The 17432-nt window shown below is 36.7% G+C and overlaps 1 protein-coding gene across 13 annotated transcripts in view; it reads right to left on the bottom strand.

Moving 5' to 3' along the window:
- KLF12 (KLF transcription factor 12) overlaps positions 1 to 17432 on the bottom strand; it is a 420215-nt gene that overhangs the window by 218253 nt on the left and 184530 nt on the right. For all 13 annotated transcript variants that reach the window (XM_058548296.1, XM_058548302.1, XM_058548300.1 and 10 more), the window contains one exon: positions 16173 to 16262. In XM_058548296.1, coding sequence (XP_058404279.1) covers positions 16173 to 16262 — 90 coding nt within the window. The remainder of the gene's footprint in view (positions 1 to 16172; positions 16263 to 17432) is intronic.

Below are 17432 nucleotides of genomic sequence, written 5' to 3' on the forward strand. Positions count from 1 at the left end.
GTCCTCAGATTGACATACTCTCCCACCAGTTCAACTTGGCTCACAATCTCATCATCAATGCCATGTAAGAACACATGCATTCTCTGGCCATCCCGTAGAAATAGTTACCAAACCCTACTACACCTGAGTAAAAACTTAATTTTTCAGTTTTCCAAAGTGAAAAATGATCACAATATTTGTTATATTCCACCTTCTCACTGAATTGATACACACATCAAATTATAATGCACAAGAAAGTGCTCTGAAGCATGATATTCACAGATGTAAAGTGGTACTCAGGTACAGCATAGCCAACTCTTTAAATAATAAAGTACATCAGTACATAACAAAGTGTAACACCCTAAAACTTGAATTATACACATAACTTCACATTTTCAGGTTTCTCCCATGTATATCTGTTCAATGTCCCTGCCCTTCAGTCTTTTTTTTTTTTAAGTGAATGAATAAATAAATAACTGGGAACCAAAGGTGGTGTAGAAAGATAACTTATTTTGCAAAACTAAGCAGACTAAATCACTCTAATTCATGAAAGACACAGAATAAATGGTTCAGTTTTAAGTGCATGTGGTTTCTCTGCTTGAATTGCCCAAGTTTGAATTGTAGCCATGTGCAATCAGGCTAAATTCACTGCACATCTATAGTACCGTATGGTTTCAGTAACATGGAGAGTCTCTAGAATCACACATCATTTTAAGGCTCTAACTGAGAACATGACAGAGCAGCATTTACATAACTCTCCGGGTCCATAAAAATAATGGGCCCACAGTAATCCCATGGATTATTGCCAAAGTGTTACACAGAATCATAATGAAATCATATTAGATAAATGAAATGGCATAAAGAATTTGAAAGAGTGTGAAGCATGAAACTCAAATGTCTAAGCACTTAACTATAACACAGCTTTTACGTGAATAAATATCGATAATTCCAAATTTATCTAAATGAATTCTGGAACAGCTGAACAAGCTTGAAAATTCAGTACCACAGCAAGATGTGGGCGATAGCACAAATGAAAAGGTGAGGAAAGGAAGGAGAGAAACCAGTATGCCAGCTAAGAGTGAGAAGAGCCCCAGAGACAATGGATCACCCCCCCAAAATTGATACTAAGTCAGTATTCTTCCTTTGTAACAGAGTTCTGTCGCGCAAACAAAAGGATGAATTATATCCTCTTTTACTCTGAAAAATCTGCTCTCAGATGGCAGCCTATACAAGGATAAGCCCCATTCCCACCAATATTTTTCCACACTATCTCCACCTCCCCAAGAATGTCCTTTCATCTTCTCTATTGCCTCTTCTCCAAACTCTTACCTCAAGACTCTGTTCCATTTCCATCTATATTATCAGGCCAGCACTTCCTGGTACCAATACTAACCTATACCACTTAAGTCCATGATGACTTCTGGGGATCTTATATGTCTACAGCTCTACTGAAAATCTCAAACTGTACACATATTGGCACTTGAAACATGCAGGTAGTTAAGTCCTTTAGATAACAGCTGAGTGTTAGAAGCCCTGAGTTATAATCTCACAACTGCCATTGATTATCTCCAGGCTTTAGGTAAGCGACTGCATTGTCATGTTCCCAATTTCTCACGTGAAAAATGGTGATCACAGGGGCCGGCCCAGCGGCATGGCGGATAGGCTCGTGCACTCCACTTTGGTGGCCCGGGGTTCACAGGTTCAAATTCTGGGCATGGACCAATGCACTGCTCATCAAGCCACGTGTGGCAGTGTCCCATATACAAAACGGAGGAAGATGGGCACAGATGTTAGCTCAGGGCCAATCTTCCTCAGCAAAAAGAGGAGGATCGGTAACAGATGTTAGCTCAGAGCCAATCTTCCTCACAAATAAAAGAAAAAAAAATGGTGATCACAGTACTCTGTTCCATCTTCTCACAGAATTTATGCAAACACCAAATGATAACACACAATAAAGTGCTCTAAATTATGCAAGGGATACATATAGATGCTAAGTAGCACTGCTGCCATCATTTTTCTTCAGACTATGAAACTCTGAAGAAGCCAGAGGAAGCACATTTCCAACACCAAGGAAATGCAAGGCTAGATTAACCAAATCAGGGTCAGTCAACCAATCAATAGACAACATTATTTCTATAAGTATTTTTCATGAAACATGATGATAAAATAATGAGAATGATTCTTCAAGACCTGCAAAAATCAATGATTTCCCATGATTGTTTCACCTAGGACATTTCTAGCATTTGTTAAATGGTAGCTTATTATAACAAAAAAAGCATCATTTTTTTGAGTTCAAATACAGCTGGTTCTGACACTGAGAAACCGCATGATCTTGGGGAAATAACTATTGTCAATCACAAGTGTCCTCATTAGTAAAGTGGAGATGATCACCACAGGATTACAGGAGCATTAGATGAGACGTTATCAATGCAGGCACATAGAAGTGTCCATAAATGGTACCCTCCACAGCTATTCTTATTGGGAAATTCAATATTAGGATCATCTTCCTAATAAATCGTGGGGCTCCTTCAAGTCAGGCTATTGCCTACCTTGATCCTTAACAACCTGCACCATAAATGATTGTTTTGAGGCTGAATTAACAAATGAATGTGCTTGAAATCAAGCTGAGAGTTAATACACATGATGCAATCTGAGCTCAATTAAGTGCTAAATTGGGAGAGTAGTGACTACAGATAGATTCAACACAAGTGTAGAGAAGAGGGCAATCAATGGGAATGCTTTATAAAGAGAGATTTTGCCCTAAGACTTGGAGGATAACCATGACCTAAATAAACTACAGGAACAGAGAGGGTATTCGGTGAAGCAACAGCCAGCAGCTAATAAATATATATATTAACTCCTTTATCTTTCCAGAAACTCCATGAGGTAGTTACTATTATAATCCCCATTTTACAAACGAAGAAAATCAGAGAGAGATTAAGTAGCTTGCTCAGGTCACAGAAAAAAGGTTGGAGCCAAGACATAAATACTGCCAGTCTAGCTCCAGAGTCCACACACAACCACAGAGAGTCATCGAGGTAAAACCCAATACATTTGAGCAGGAAAGTGAGTATACCTCACAGTATCAGTTGTAAACAACAGAAGTCACTCTGACTAGTTTAAGTGAAGAGGGAGAGATTTTTTTAAATATCAGTTCAGGATATCTCTGGGTAGGTCAGAGAACCAGGCTCAAATACTACATAGCCAGGAGCAATATGGGTAGAGGAAAAGCCAAACTGCTTTTGGGCCTCTTCCAGTGAAAATACCACTTCTACTGTCTTCCAGCATTTGATGCCAGAAAGTCTGTCATAAGCTCCTCCATTCCTTCCAGAGCCAGAAGTTTCTGCCACTGCACTTACCCAAAGAGCAATCTTGCCATGAGCAGGTAGCCTTGCATTGCTACCTTGGGCAACCCTCGAGTGTGTGATACAACTGACTGGCAAGTCCACATCCTAGCTACAAGAGAGTCTAGGAACCAAAGGGATGTTTTTTTGTTATTTTTAAAGATTCTATCTTAGGAGGACTGGAATCACAATATGTAAAGCTAACAAAAAGTCAAGATGATAAACAAAAGATGTCAGGCAATCACAAAGGGCCACTACACACTCTGAGAACAGGTAGGCTGGGAAGTTTTGGTGAACAATGTTAGCTACAGAAAGTAGGGCCAGATCACGTAGGTACAACTTCACTTCATTTGGAAAGAATTTACTCTAATGAAGACCATAGGTCTCCTATAATAGAAAGACATTTTTCAAGGCATAATGATAATTCATGTAACTCAAAAACTAGGAATATCAATTACTTCGTGACTTTTTTTCCCAACTATTTCAAAATGTTATATAGCATAACAATATGCATCATTTTTCCTATAAGAAAAAGCAAAAGATATTAATTTAGGAAACTGGCCACATTATATATCATATACTATTTTTGCCTCTTATAGTTCTATACTTTTGTAAGAAGCATTTTCCAAGAAAATGGAGATTTTGAATGGTGGCAATATAACTTTACCATTGTGGAAAGAGAAGCTGGAAACAAAATACTTTATAAATATTCACGAGAAAAGAGTTTAGTTTTGTTTTACGAAATATAAAGTTATTTTTAAAGCATTACTCCTTTAACTATCATGGCCATCTATGTTCTGAATAACATTTCAAATGCTTTCTACAGTAATAACTGTTTCTAGTTTTTTATGTTTAAGGAAAGTTAGCTACATATTATGAGACAGAGTATTTCTGAGTAAAGTCCAAGAATTCAGAACTAAAGATATTTATTTTTAAATACCAATTATAGGTAAAGGCAAGGAATTATAGGTAAAGGCAAGTATATAATAACATAAAAACATATATTCTATCTATTGTGTAAACATAGATTGATAGTACCATTTTTAAATTGACAATGGAGTCATATGAAACAGCCTAACTTTGGAGCATCATTAATGTTAAATCTTTTTTTCAAGATCTATGTGAATAACTGGACATATATTTTAATTTACATAGATAAAATATCATTTTATATCATGAAATAAGCAGAAATTCAGTCTAACAATTGTAAGAGCAGTTGCTTTTTACTGATTACTTAATACGCAATGTACTATGCTAAGCATTATGTATATAATTTCATTTACTCTAGCTGAATTCTACACCCTTTACTGTACCTGAATTTAAATATAGGAAAATGCTTCACATCCTTCTCAGAAACATTTCTCTAGTTCAACAACACTGCATAGAAACATGAAGAGATGCCAGGGACAATAATCCAAAGAGGATAAAGGCAAAATCTCTGCTTATATGTACTCACGGAATGTCAACGTGGAAATCAGAAGCCACCGTGGCAAATAAAACTTGGTGGGAGGCAGATGAGAGAAAATGAGAGCATACAATCATGCAGTGTGAATGGAAAGAGATAATACCTCTATATCTACTTTATGACTTGATAAAACAATATACATTAATGGTTTTGCCATATTTATTTACCATATTAATAATGACGATATATATGAAAATCATGTTCCTTTGCAAAATAGTTGATGGTAAAAGACTGAAGAAATTTTCAGCAAGATATATAAGTTTTTAGTGAGTACAATATCGACTAGGGAAAGAAACATATATGATCTTGTACCTGAGGAGGTCATAAGTATGGGCCTGAAAATCATGTCCAAACTGTTGCATCCCTAAAATGTGCCAGTAGCCACTGCATTGTTCATAGAAGAAACTTCACCTCAAATACTTTGCCTCTTTATTGTTTTAGTAAATATAATAATAATTGATGATCCATTTTTAAATGATCTGAATACTCATCTTTACATGAAATTTATAACAAAACTTGAATTGACCCAGGAGACTTGTTCTACCACCTTGTTACAGCTACCTTAGCCAAGAGATGCTGGAGGTTTTAAACCACAGTTGCCTTAATTTCTTTCACGTTGAAAATATAAAAGTATATAACTGATGTTAAAAAAAAAAAAAAAAAGAACCTAAGAAAAGCATAGCAATGAAAGTAAAGTTTGAGAGTTGGAAACAGAATTGATCATGGAGACCATGAGTCGTCTGAACAGCAGGTTCATTTATGATTAACGACAAGTCCATATTTCTTTACTAAGAAAATCTTCTGACAATATTCCCTTAAGACAAAAAAAAGGACTGACCAGTGGATCAGAGACAGATTCATTTTTCCATAGGCCACAGACATGACCACTCAGAAAGATGTTAAACTGATCAAAGTTGCCACCACGTTGAACGTGCCTTGGTAGCAAAGTATACATTTTCCTCAGTGATGACTCTGACATAATTTGTAAAGCAATGAAGAAAAAAAAAAGCGACTGCTGACATCTTTATGTTGTTACATATTTATGAAATTCTGGGTTCTCAAAACACTGTGACAGAGAGACAGAGAAGTTTTCTAGAAGGTGAGTCTAACGTGTTATCAGCTCTGCTCCATTTGTTGGTTTCTAAAATTGACAGGCACAGTGTAATAAAATTCTGTCCATGTAACAACCAGGAAATATTCTTGCACATTTTTAGTTATTGTTAAGTAATTGAAAACATTATTTTATATTATAACAAACATATGTAGCAAAATATTTTTTAAAATGCTATGCAATTAAGATAAAAGACTCCAAGAGTTGAGTTCATACTTCGTGTAGGTGCAGGCTACTGTGTGCAATGGCCGCTGAACCTCTGTAGGTAAATCTGCATTTACTGAAGTACTGAACTAAAACTTTCCAAAAGATCTGCTTAAATGCTTCTTAAACATTAATATTGCAGTGGGAATTACTGATATGATATCATTTCGTGGGAATTACTTGATATCAGATCATTTCCAATGTGATGACTAGTTATAACAACTATCAAAATTGAGCAACAAAGACAGCTTGCAACAGTGAAAAGATTGTGCTTTACAAGACATGGACTCCAGATCCATCCCTGTTTCTTACTGGCAGTGTGATCTCGGACACATAATATCTCTGCAATTTTACTTACTATTAGGGATAATATTACATTTACTCAAGGGTTTAACTAAAGTACAAAAGCATTGAGGACTGTAATGTCCTCTTAATGAACTGACCCCTTATCATTATGAAATGTTCCATTTTATCTCTGGTTATATTCCTTATTCTAAAGTCTATTTTGTCTAATATTAATACAGGCACCACAGTTCTGTTTTTGTTGTTATTTAGTGTATACATGATATATCTTTTTCTATCGTTTTACTTTTTGTTTCTTTAAAAGAATATTTATTATAGATTTACCAAGTTCCTGGAAGAAAATATTCTAAACTGTTAACAGCTTTTGTTTCAAAGTAATGTGATCGTGTCTTTTATTTTCTTCTTGATAGACTTCTTTATATATTTAAATTTTTCCATTATAAAAATGTCATCTGACTTAAAAATTCCAGTTTCTGATCTGGATAAGGAGAGGCCTTGTCCACAGCTAATCAACAGGACAAGGATGACTAAACATGAATAACCTCACCTTTCATTTAAGACTTCTTCCTCTTAAAGGAAGAGTGTTCTCAAAGCCAACATTCATTTAAGTGTCCATCATTAAGAAGTCTAAGTGGGTCGCCGCCACAGCATGGCTGACGAGTGGTGTAGGTCTGCACCCAGGATCCGAACCCGTGAACCCAGGCCACCAAAGTGGAGCACACCGAACTTCAACCACTACACCTACATACAAAGTAGAGGAAGACTGGCACAGATGTTAGCTCAGGGCTAATCTTCCTCAAGCAGAAAAAGAGGAGGATTGGCAACAGATGTTAGCTCAGGGCAACTATTCCTCAGCAAAAAAAAAAAAAGTGTAAGTGAAAATAGCACCATTTACTCACACATGGATGCTGCTATAACAAACGGTTTTTAAAAAGTCACTTCCCATTTGTGCAGTTCGGTAGTTACCTATATTCACATTGTTGTGTAAAAGATCTCTAGAACTTTTTGACCTTGCAAAATTAAAACTCCATACCCATCAAACAACTCTCCATTTCCTCATCGACCCAACCCCTAACAATTTTATTCTATTTTCTATTTCATGATTTTGACTACTCTTGATTCTGTCCTTTTACTTTCAACCTGTCTGTATCTTTATCTTTAAAGGGAGTTATAGATAGCATATAGTTGGGGCTTGCTTTTATTTCCAATCTGACCATCTGTTTTTTAAATGGAGTGCTTTTGTATTTCACATAATTATCAATATACTGTGTTTAAATGCACCATCTTGCTATTTGTTTTCTATTTCTCCCATCTGTTCTTTGTTCATTTTTCCTCTTTTCTTACCTTCTTTTAGATAAAATTGAGTATTTTAAAAAATATTCCCAGTTCATCTCCACCACTGGTTTATTAACTACATCTGGCTGTTTTATTTGGTGTGTGTGGTTGCTCTAGAATTCACAATATACACCTTTAACTTAACACAGTCCACCTTCAAATACCATACCACTTCACATATACAACACTATACTTCCTTCTATTCTCCCTTCTCTCTGCACTGTTGTTATTCATTTTCATTCAATATGTTACAAACTCCATAATTATTATGTTTTGCTTTGACCAATTTTCTTTTTAAAAAATTTTAAAATCTTTTATATTTGCCTAGATATTTACCATTTTGAGTGTTCTTCATCTCTTTGTATAGATTTAAATTTCTGTCTAATGTCCTTTTTCTTCTACCTAAAGTTCTTCTGTTCTGAATGGTGTCTGATAAGAAGTCTGATTTATGTTCCTCCATATGTCAGGTATATTCTCCCCTTCTCTCCCAGCTGTTTTTAAGACTACTCTTCATTACTTATTTTCAACAATTTGATTATTATATGCTTTGGTGTGGTTTCTTCTCCTTGAGGCCCACTGAACTTCTTGGATACAGTTTTTATCACATTTAGATAATGTTCAGCCATTATTTCTTCAAATATTTCTTTCTGACTCTCCCCAACTCCTGCGAGTCCAAAGGTACATTTTTAGACAACTTGAGATCATTCCATAGGTCAGTGAGGCTCTGTTCATTTTTCAGTCTTTTTTTCTATCTGATCAGTCTGATCAATTTTGATCAAACGCCAGTACTAAGCTGTGGTCCTTCTGAGACCTCTCCCAAATGCCCCAGGTATGAACAGGTCTCTCCAGTCTGGTTTGTGTGAACTTTATATGAGTTCCAAGAATTGTTCTGCCTATTGCCTTATTTGTTCTTTCCTTGCCTTCCTCCACATATAGGCAGATCATTACTTAACCAAATCTTAAGGGGACCACTCTGAAGATCCCCAGAGCTCTTTCTACACCTCCTTCCTCTCTGTTATTGTTCTCCTTAAAAATTAGTTGCCTTGACCTCTCCAAATTCCAATCCCTGCCTGCTTAATTCAGTGCAATCCTGTGTGGGTTATCCTTGCCTGCTTTGCCTCCAGGCAGGAGGCTGAGGCAATAGTCGAGTTAACCTCATTTTTTATCCTACTCACAAGGATCACAGTCCTTAACTGTCTGTTTTCCAGTATATGAAAAACGTTTCATAGATTCTGTCTGGTTTTCTAGTTGTTAATGGTGGGAGGTCAATTCTCATTGCAGTTAATCTCTCGTGGTCACAAGCAAAAGTCCTCCAAGGGTAAAATGAATTATTTTTGTGAGACACTTTATAAACTATGAACCAATATGCAAATATTAGCACAAGAAAACACATCTAGATAGAGAGAAATACATGCCTCATGGTCCAGATTTTTTTTCTTTGTTTTTTTTTTTCACTATTTTATTGAGGTCACGTTAGTTTATAACATTGTGTAAATTTCAAGTGTACGTCATTATATCCCAGAGGGCAAAAGAGGTAAAGTGACATATACATATGGTGACAGATGGACACTAGACTTTTGGTGACAAACAGAAGCATATTTTTTCTTATCCTACCACAAAGACTTGTACATGAAGGAGAACACGATCTTGCACAGGCTGAAATATTCTGGAAAGATTAATTTCCCCAAAATCAAAATTCCCAAATTACTCAGAATTTGAAATTTCTTTAAGAAGTGTTCCTTTTTACAAAGCACTGACCCTATAAAAATGCAAATAACTCTTGGAAAGAATATTATTTTATACTCTCCTCAATTAATGTGACTGCAGTTAGAACTAGTCATCTGTTGGTACCATGAACCATCACAGCACAGAGGGTCAGGCCCTCTGGATTGTGGGTGGAGGAGAATGAGGTTGAAGGAGAAAGTACATTGCTAAAGGGAGAGAAGGAGGGCTGAATCATCAACTTCACAGCTTTGCCCAGGGCAGGCCCCGAGGGAAAGAATTTGTCTGCTTGCTATATTTCCCTTGGGTACTATCTGTAATTACTATCACAGCTCATTGATTTTCAATTCTTTCTATTAATACATTTATTGGCCATTTTGACATTATTAAAATCAACCCAACTCTGCTTCTTTAGTAGAGGATCTCTCTTCCCTAAAATACGAGTTTTGTAAATGCAGATATTTCTTCCTGCTTTCTAAAAAATGGTCTTCTCATATTAGCAGTAACACAACTTCTGCCTATGTTTTTCTTTGAAGCCAGGGAGTGACATGCAAAGATTTCACTACAGATCAAAAGATCTCAAGCAGTGGGTCATCAGAGAATATTAAATGATAAGCAAATTCATATGTCTAAGATAATTCTATCAATTTACTAGCTATGCTGGCTCCTGTTCCACAGTAGGGGAGGTAATAATGAGACTCTGTTAAAGGGTAATACAAATGGCATTTTTATAATGCTTTTTCTTCTCTTCTGATAAAGTCATTAAAGTAACACTGTCTTACTAAGCTTTTACACACAGATGTATATTAAATCTTTTACGTTAAATTAAACATAGAGGTTTACTGAGGAAAAGAAAAAGATTTGTTGTCTTTTTTCTCTAAAGCTACTGAATTTTAATGTAATGGCCTGTCTTAAATAAGCATTCCACAGCACATATCTAGGTTCAGCTACAATACTTACACCTGTCTCTATCTCTTTATTAAGCCTAAGGATTGGGGTCTTTTCCAAAATAGCACCTGACTCAAAATATTCTCAATTTCCAATGTGGCACTGGTTACCACTTACAATAAATAGCATCTGAAATAATCACTATTTATTGAGCCCTGACTAACTATAAGCTCCTTGTGCTGGGTGATGAGGAATAATTAGGAACATAAACCATAAGCTCTGCTCTTAAGGAAGTCACAACAGAGTTGACTTAATGGTGCTAGTCAGTCCTCTGTGATACAGAAATGCCTTCAAATACCTTGTTAGGAATGTCTTGCAGAACAGTCTGTAAAAGTCCCTGCAAGCTGCCTCTAGGGAAAAGACCATTATTCTCTGTTGTCCTACCTCTAAAACCAGGGAGCTCAGAGGAATCTCTGGTCTGACCAGGGCTGATATTTTCTGCTACTGAGCCATGGATAATACAATTGAATCTATAGCTGTCTGCTGCCAGACCCTGTACCCTTCCCAGCTACACGGCTGTGGTAAAGAGACATTAGGCTCTCTCCCCCAGTGTAACACAGGGAGGTCTTTTACCACCCAGTTACTGACTGCTTGGAGCACTTTAAATTGGCAAAATACACAATCTTTTTCTCTCTCTCTGCCACACTATCTCTATGACTTTGACCCACAGGCCCACAGGTCAGAACCGCACATTCCTCTACAAGAGAAGAAAGTGCAGGGGTAACCAGGGGCATCACGCTGCTGTGGTTGGTGGAGGGACTCAGGTCACCTCCTTCCGAATGGAAGATTCCTCAGGCCTCAGAAAATAAACAGTGAGGGTGACTGAGTGAGGAATGTTTCTTTCATGTCTCCCTCTGACACCTGTGCACCTGTGTATTTTTTTATATTTTTATTTAGAGAGCTCTTCTTGTCTTTTTAAAACATTGTAAAGAATTTCAAACATGCAAAATTAGGGAAAATACTTAAACAAGCCCCCTTGTACCCATCACCCAGCTTCAATAATGATGGTATCAGGACCAATGTTATTTCATCTCTATCCCCATCCACTCTGCCCTCCCATTTTATTTTGCAGCAAATCCTAGACATTTAATCATTTCATCTATAAATATATCAATAAGTATATTTAAAGTATATGAACTCAGAACTCCTTTATAATTGTGGCCAAATACCATTATCACACCAAAATATTCTATCATTTTTGTGTTTATATGATAATTGATTTCTGGCTTCATTAATTTTACGTGTTAAAATCTAATCAGAATTTGAAACATGTCTCCAGATACGCTTAAATAAAAATTCAAATAAAAAAATAAGTGTTCCACTTTGAGATTTACCTTAAATCTTCTTTTAGAATTATAAATTAACTCAGATATTGACATCTCTACCAAATATCTTATGAGAACGGCAGCAATAGAAACCGAAGCAATGGGGCCCTTTTTATTCCTGTTTCCTTCAAAAGGAGAATATTTATTCAGCACCCACCACAAGCAGGCAGGGTCTTGGGACGTTGCAAAGTTCACTTCACTTCCCAGGAGAAATAGGCAGATGGAGACCAAACAGGACCCACACAGCTGGCACCTGGCTAGGGGGGCATCTTAACTTGGGTCTTCTCACTTTAAAGTCCATGCATTTCTACTTCCACACACAGGTAGCATCCCTGTAATATGACTGTCCAACTCATAATTGGAAATGCTTTCTCTCACTCCTTGCCTGTTACCAAAATCAAAGAATGTCAGACTGAACCTGGGAAGGCCTCGGTTCGGATGTAGGACTGTAGGGATGAGAACACAGAGGTCTGGAGATACAAAGTAACTTCCCAATGCCATTCAAGCCCGTGAGTTGCAGGGCTAGGAATAAAATCACGGTTTGTGTCTTTGAGGCAGTACCCTTTCTCTGTGCTCTGCCTCATCTCTGGGTGTAACAGTTCCAGTATTCCTCATCCTGCTGTAGTCCTCTGCATAACAACATGCTAGAACATTCAAGGGCTGATGGCATTTGGGAAGCTCTTGTAACAGCAGGACACACCACCAAAGGTCACAGACAAAGTCATTCCAACACTCCTTGCTGTGCCCCTGAAGTCTATCACAAGAGCCCATGCCCTTCCCCTGGACTGCTCAGCAGCACGTGCTGTACTACTGACAAGCCTGAAGAAAACTGAAGTCACATTCCAGGAGACTGCAATAATCATCTATTAGACATCATAACACTAAAGATGCAAGTGTCACAGAATTCCAAACAGAAGGAAGGCACACAGAGTTGGTGTCAATATGCCACCATATCTATCCAGTTCACATGGCTACAAAATGAAGACTCTGCCATCAATGAGAATGTACATTTCCAATATTTGCAATTTTTATTTATGTTCACACAACCCTATGAGGTAGATAGAACCAATTTATAACTAGCTATTGACTGGTTTCATATGTTCACCACACCAATTATAATGCCTGGACAAGCTGAATAAAGTACATATTTACTGAGCACTTACCATGTGCCAGGAACAATAAACACAAGAAATGGTTCATGACGTCTAAGAGCTTACAATCTCACTGAAGAGACGTGACCACAGACACACACCATAAAACTATTAAGAGAATGACACAAAGCAGCCAGAACTTTTTAGAGAAGAGAGAGAGAGTGGCTAACTTGGGCCTGTTTGACAGTCTTTCTTTAAGCTCTGCAATGTGCTCATCAGGTCCTGAATTCCTTGGAGGGGTGGGGGAACATGTACGGACCAGCTGACAGCAAGAAGACCTAAGGGACTATTTATAGCAAGAAGGAGAGAATGAGCATATGCCTTCACGGTGCACTGAAACAGGAGGTCCACGTAAAGCTTTACAATGCTGCCTGTAGCCTGAAAGGCAGACTAACTTTTCTTCCCTGAAAGACTGGATGTTAATGTCTGTCTTAAAACCAGAGTCTCAAAACAAGGTTTTCCAGAGCAATTATAGACTAGAACCAACACACCAACTTCAGGCTTTCTCATTCATTGTTGTGACACAGAGATACATTTCTATACCTTTTTGTTCACTGTAACTAACATCTTTATCAAAAGGCCATAATCACATATGTAATTATTTTAATTTCACCATTATGTTTACATTTTCTTATGAAGAATCAAATTTCAACCAGCCTTGAATAACAAATGAGGGAAGAAGTCTTATAAGATTGAAATCAAGAAATCTTCAGATTTCTAGCACTCCTTATCTAAAAATTAGTTCTGAGATTCTGAAATTGTACAGTATGTCACCCATCCCATTATCTCCAATGAAAAACTCCAATAAAGTGACCAAAAATGAAGTTCACCTAAATTCTGGATTTTATCACTAATTTTAAAGAAGAGCTGATTTAAAGTATTACAAATGACTAAATACAAATTATTGTATTCTATAAATAGTTAAGTCATAATACGTTTCATTAAACACTGTGGGCTGCTTCTCTTGAAGCTTTACTGTAAAGGAGAATGAAATTATATCCGTCATGTATTTAAGAAGTACATACAAAACCAAAGAAAAGAATAAAATCAAGTTTCTACTTCCCTCCAACATACACAATCCAAATTAGGGTTAAAATACCAACATCAGCTCCACTCTCTAGGAGGAAAACTGATTTTAATGAACAGGCGTTAAGTACATAAAACCTATGAAACTACAATTTTTCCTGTCCATATTTGAGGACAGAAAAATACTTTCTATAAATAATGTGACATGAGGTTCTTATTCACACTGTAAAACCTCTGGGAATATTGGCTTTTGTTTTTTGTGCTCCTAAATCTTGCATGCAAACTTTACCTTAAAAGTGAAAAATGATAGTAAAGAGGAGAGAAGTATCTAGATATCATTAAAGATTCCCAGGACTGGTGACAACAATGCACTATCCTGGCTTTGACTAGTGACCCAGGTAGTATTTTCTGACTGGTTTTCTGTATTTTTTTGCTTTCATCCAACATGCATGACTTGAGTAGACTTACTACTACTGAAGTTGAAGAACATACAGTTATGCACTGCACAACGATGTGTCAGTCAACAATGGACCACACACACAACAGTGGTCCCATAAGATTAGCACCATATAGCCTAGGTGTGTAGTAGGCTATACCACCTAGATTTGAGTAAGTACACACTATGATGTTCACACGACGACGAAAGCTCCTAATGATGCATTTATATCAGAATGTATCCCCATCATTAAATGACGCCATGACTGTACTGTGAAATAAAAGCAACATGGTGAAATATACCACTTTTTCACTTTTACATCAGCAATGGAAAAGGGCTATCCTCTCTGAACGAGATGTTATGGTCTGTATGATTTGTTAAACTTGTGCAGAAATTTACTTTATTAAACTGATGTTAATGCATCTAGATTAAGAAAACAACTCTAAAGAAATAAAACAAATCCTTCCTGTGGTTAGGTTAAACAATAAAAGTAAAACTATACAGTTTGGAGGATATAGAGTTTAACTTGATGAGTCTGGCTAGAAAATCCAGGTGAATGCAAGACTTTTTCTGAAGGTTTGTCTACAGTAAACAAATAATATTAATAACTGCCCCATAGTCTTTTCTTTCATGATGCTCTATTGCCTAAGTTTGGGGTTGAATTATGCGAGTCAGTCTTTATGTCACAGATAGAACCATGGAGCTGACATACTCACAAAACTCATTTCAGAGCTATGACAATCAACATGGAACACAAAGGTGAAATGATATCCTCCGCCACGATGGGGGTCTATTGCAGACACAGGCTTACGCAGAAGAGAAATACATATGAGACGCCATACACTCTGCCACATATTGCTCAGGAACGGAGAAGTGATTGGAGAAGCACTCTAAATGCCACCATCTAGATCCACACCCTCAGATGTCCTCATTACAAAATCCTTTCGGAACATCAGTATCCTAATCCCTTGAATGGGGTCCCAGATGAACTCATGCACACTGATTTTTATAACAGTGAGATTTTATTCACATGTAAAATTTCTTTGCACTGCTCAATTACAGAACATTGCTAATGTTCTGTTTTGATTTTTTGAATAAGAGATACACATGAGCAGTGCTTTCTCTCTTAAATACAAAATGTGGTCAGCCAATGCCACAAGCAATTACACTGCCCTTATTATGATTTTAGCTAGTAAAATTATAAATGTTAATAATTATAAAACCTCCTATGTCCTTTTTAAAAAATCTAGCTGTGCTCTTAAGTTTTGATATTCTCAGTAGCCACAAATTAATTCATCAGTTTGACTACGTATTGTTAAATAAGCTTTCTTTTGCTTTTATGTGCTTTTCAAACTCACTGACCTGAATTTCATCAACTGTTTTAGTCCTCACGGAGTAAAAAGCGGTAAACACAAATGTCAATCCATCCAAGAAACAGTAATATTCCCATACGCGTATTCTGTAATTTCCTAACTTAGAAAGAACCAAGCTATTTTGACATTGAGGTTATATATACACATCTTATTTTCTAATACTTCCTCTTTGCTTTGGATTTTTATTAGCTTTTCAAAACATTCACCAATTTAAACAAAGTCATCTGGTTCTTATAAGGTCACTGTGCCTTTCTAATTTCAGCAAGTTAGTAATATTTGAGGCTGCAAATGGGTGAGCATCAACCACAATCTCAGATATTCTTTACTCAAGAGAGAAAAGCTTAAGCAAGTGAAAATCAGAAGTGTTCTGCAAACCTCAGGACGCTCTGGGAATGACTGCCACTATCATAAAGAGAAGGAGGTGGGGCGTCCTCGGAAACTTCTGCTTACCCCTTGTTCAGATTCCAAAAGCTCTGTTTTGACTCTGACTGCCGGCATCCCATCAAGCATTAACATTCTGTTCTCAAAGGAGTTGATATTCTGAAAATAAAAAAAAGAGAGAGGGAAATTCAGCTATAAAGCATTCAAAAGAGGACATCTGAGAGTGTCTTTTCTTCACTGTAGTACATTTAGCACTGCTAACCTAATTTTTTAACAATGAAGTATAATTAAATGAGACTATCAGCATAACCAATTATCCCCCCATTCTGAACTTTCATTTGAAATAATGACCAAGAAGTTGAATTAATCAGTCTGATTCTCTGACCTCTGGGTTGGGGGTCAGACTGTAATAAACTGGAGTAAGGAAACCTTACATTAATTTATATTTATGGGGCTGAAACAATTCATCACACATTTGCAACAGTGGAAGGAAATATAAGGCAAGTTTATTTCTTCCTTATTTCTGGAGGTTTTACTGCTTACAGAAATCCATAAAGGAGAAAACACATAAAAATAATTTATATACTTTCACATTATTGTCAAAGTCTAAATAATTTTTTAAACAAGATAATGTAATTCTAGACACACTGAATTTTGGTATCATGGCAATTCTGATCAAACGAAAATTTCTAGGGCCGGCCCCATGGCTTAGCGGTTAAGTGCGCACGCTCCGCTGCTGGCGGCCCGGGTTTGGATCCCGGCTGCGCATCGATGCACCGCTTCTCTGGCCATGCTGAGGCCACGTCCCACATACAGCAACTAGAAAGATGTCCAGCTATGACATACAACTATCTACTGGAGCTTTGGGGGAAATAAATAAATATTAAAAAAAAAAAAAGTGCATATGCTTAAAAAAAAAAAAAGAATTTCTACATATCAATCCCAAATATCTACTTTAAAAACAACCAACATAAGTTCTGGATTAAAAGTAATTCCTAAACTGAAGTCATAACCAAAGAATAAATTAACAATTTGCTTTCTGTTCTGGTGTACGTTTGGCTCAATTGGCCACCTCTTGAAAGGAAAACATTATTTCTATTGTGGCTCAATAGAATTTCAAACAACATCTATAAAAAGATTAAATCAAGGTTATTTTCTACTAATTTTCACTGCTTTGGGGATTTCTGAAGTCAATAATCTATGAAGGGAGTCAGAAAACCACATATCAGTGCTTGCTTAAGGCCAAAACCAACGTCCTGTTTTAAAACATGTTTAGAATGCAAACCTTACCCTCACATACTGACTACACTAAGAAACTGAAATAAGGAA

This window comes from Diceros bicornis, chromosome 9, assembly GCF_020826845.1.
Source record: "Diceros bicornis minor isolate mBicDic1 chromosome 9, mDicBic1.mat.cur, whole genome shotgun sequence".
Lineage (NCBI taxonomy): Eukaryota > Metazoa > Chordata > Mammalia > Perissodactyla > Rhinocerotidae > Diceros > Diceros bicornis.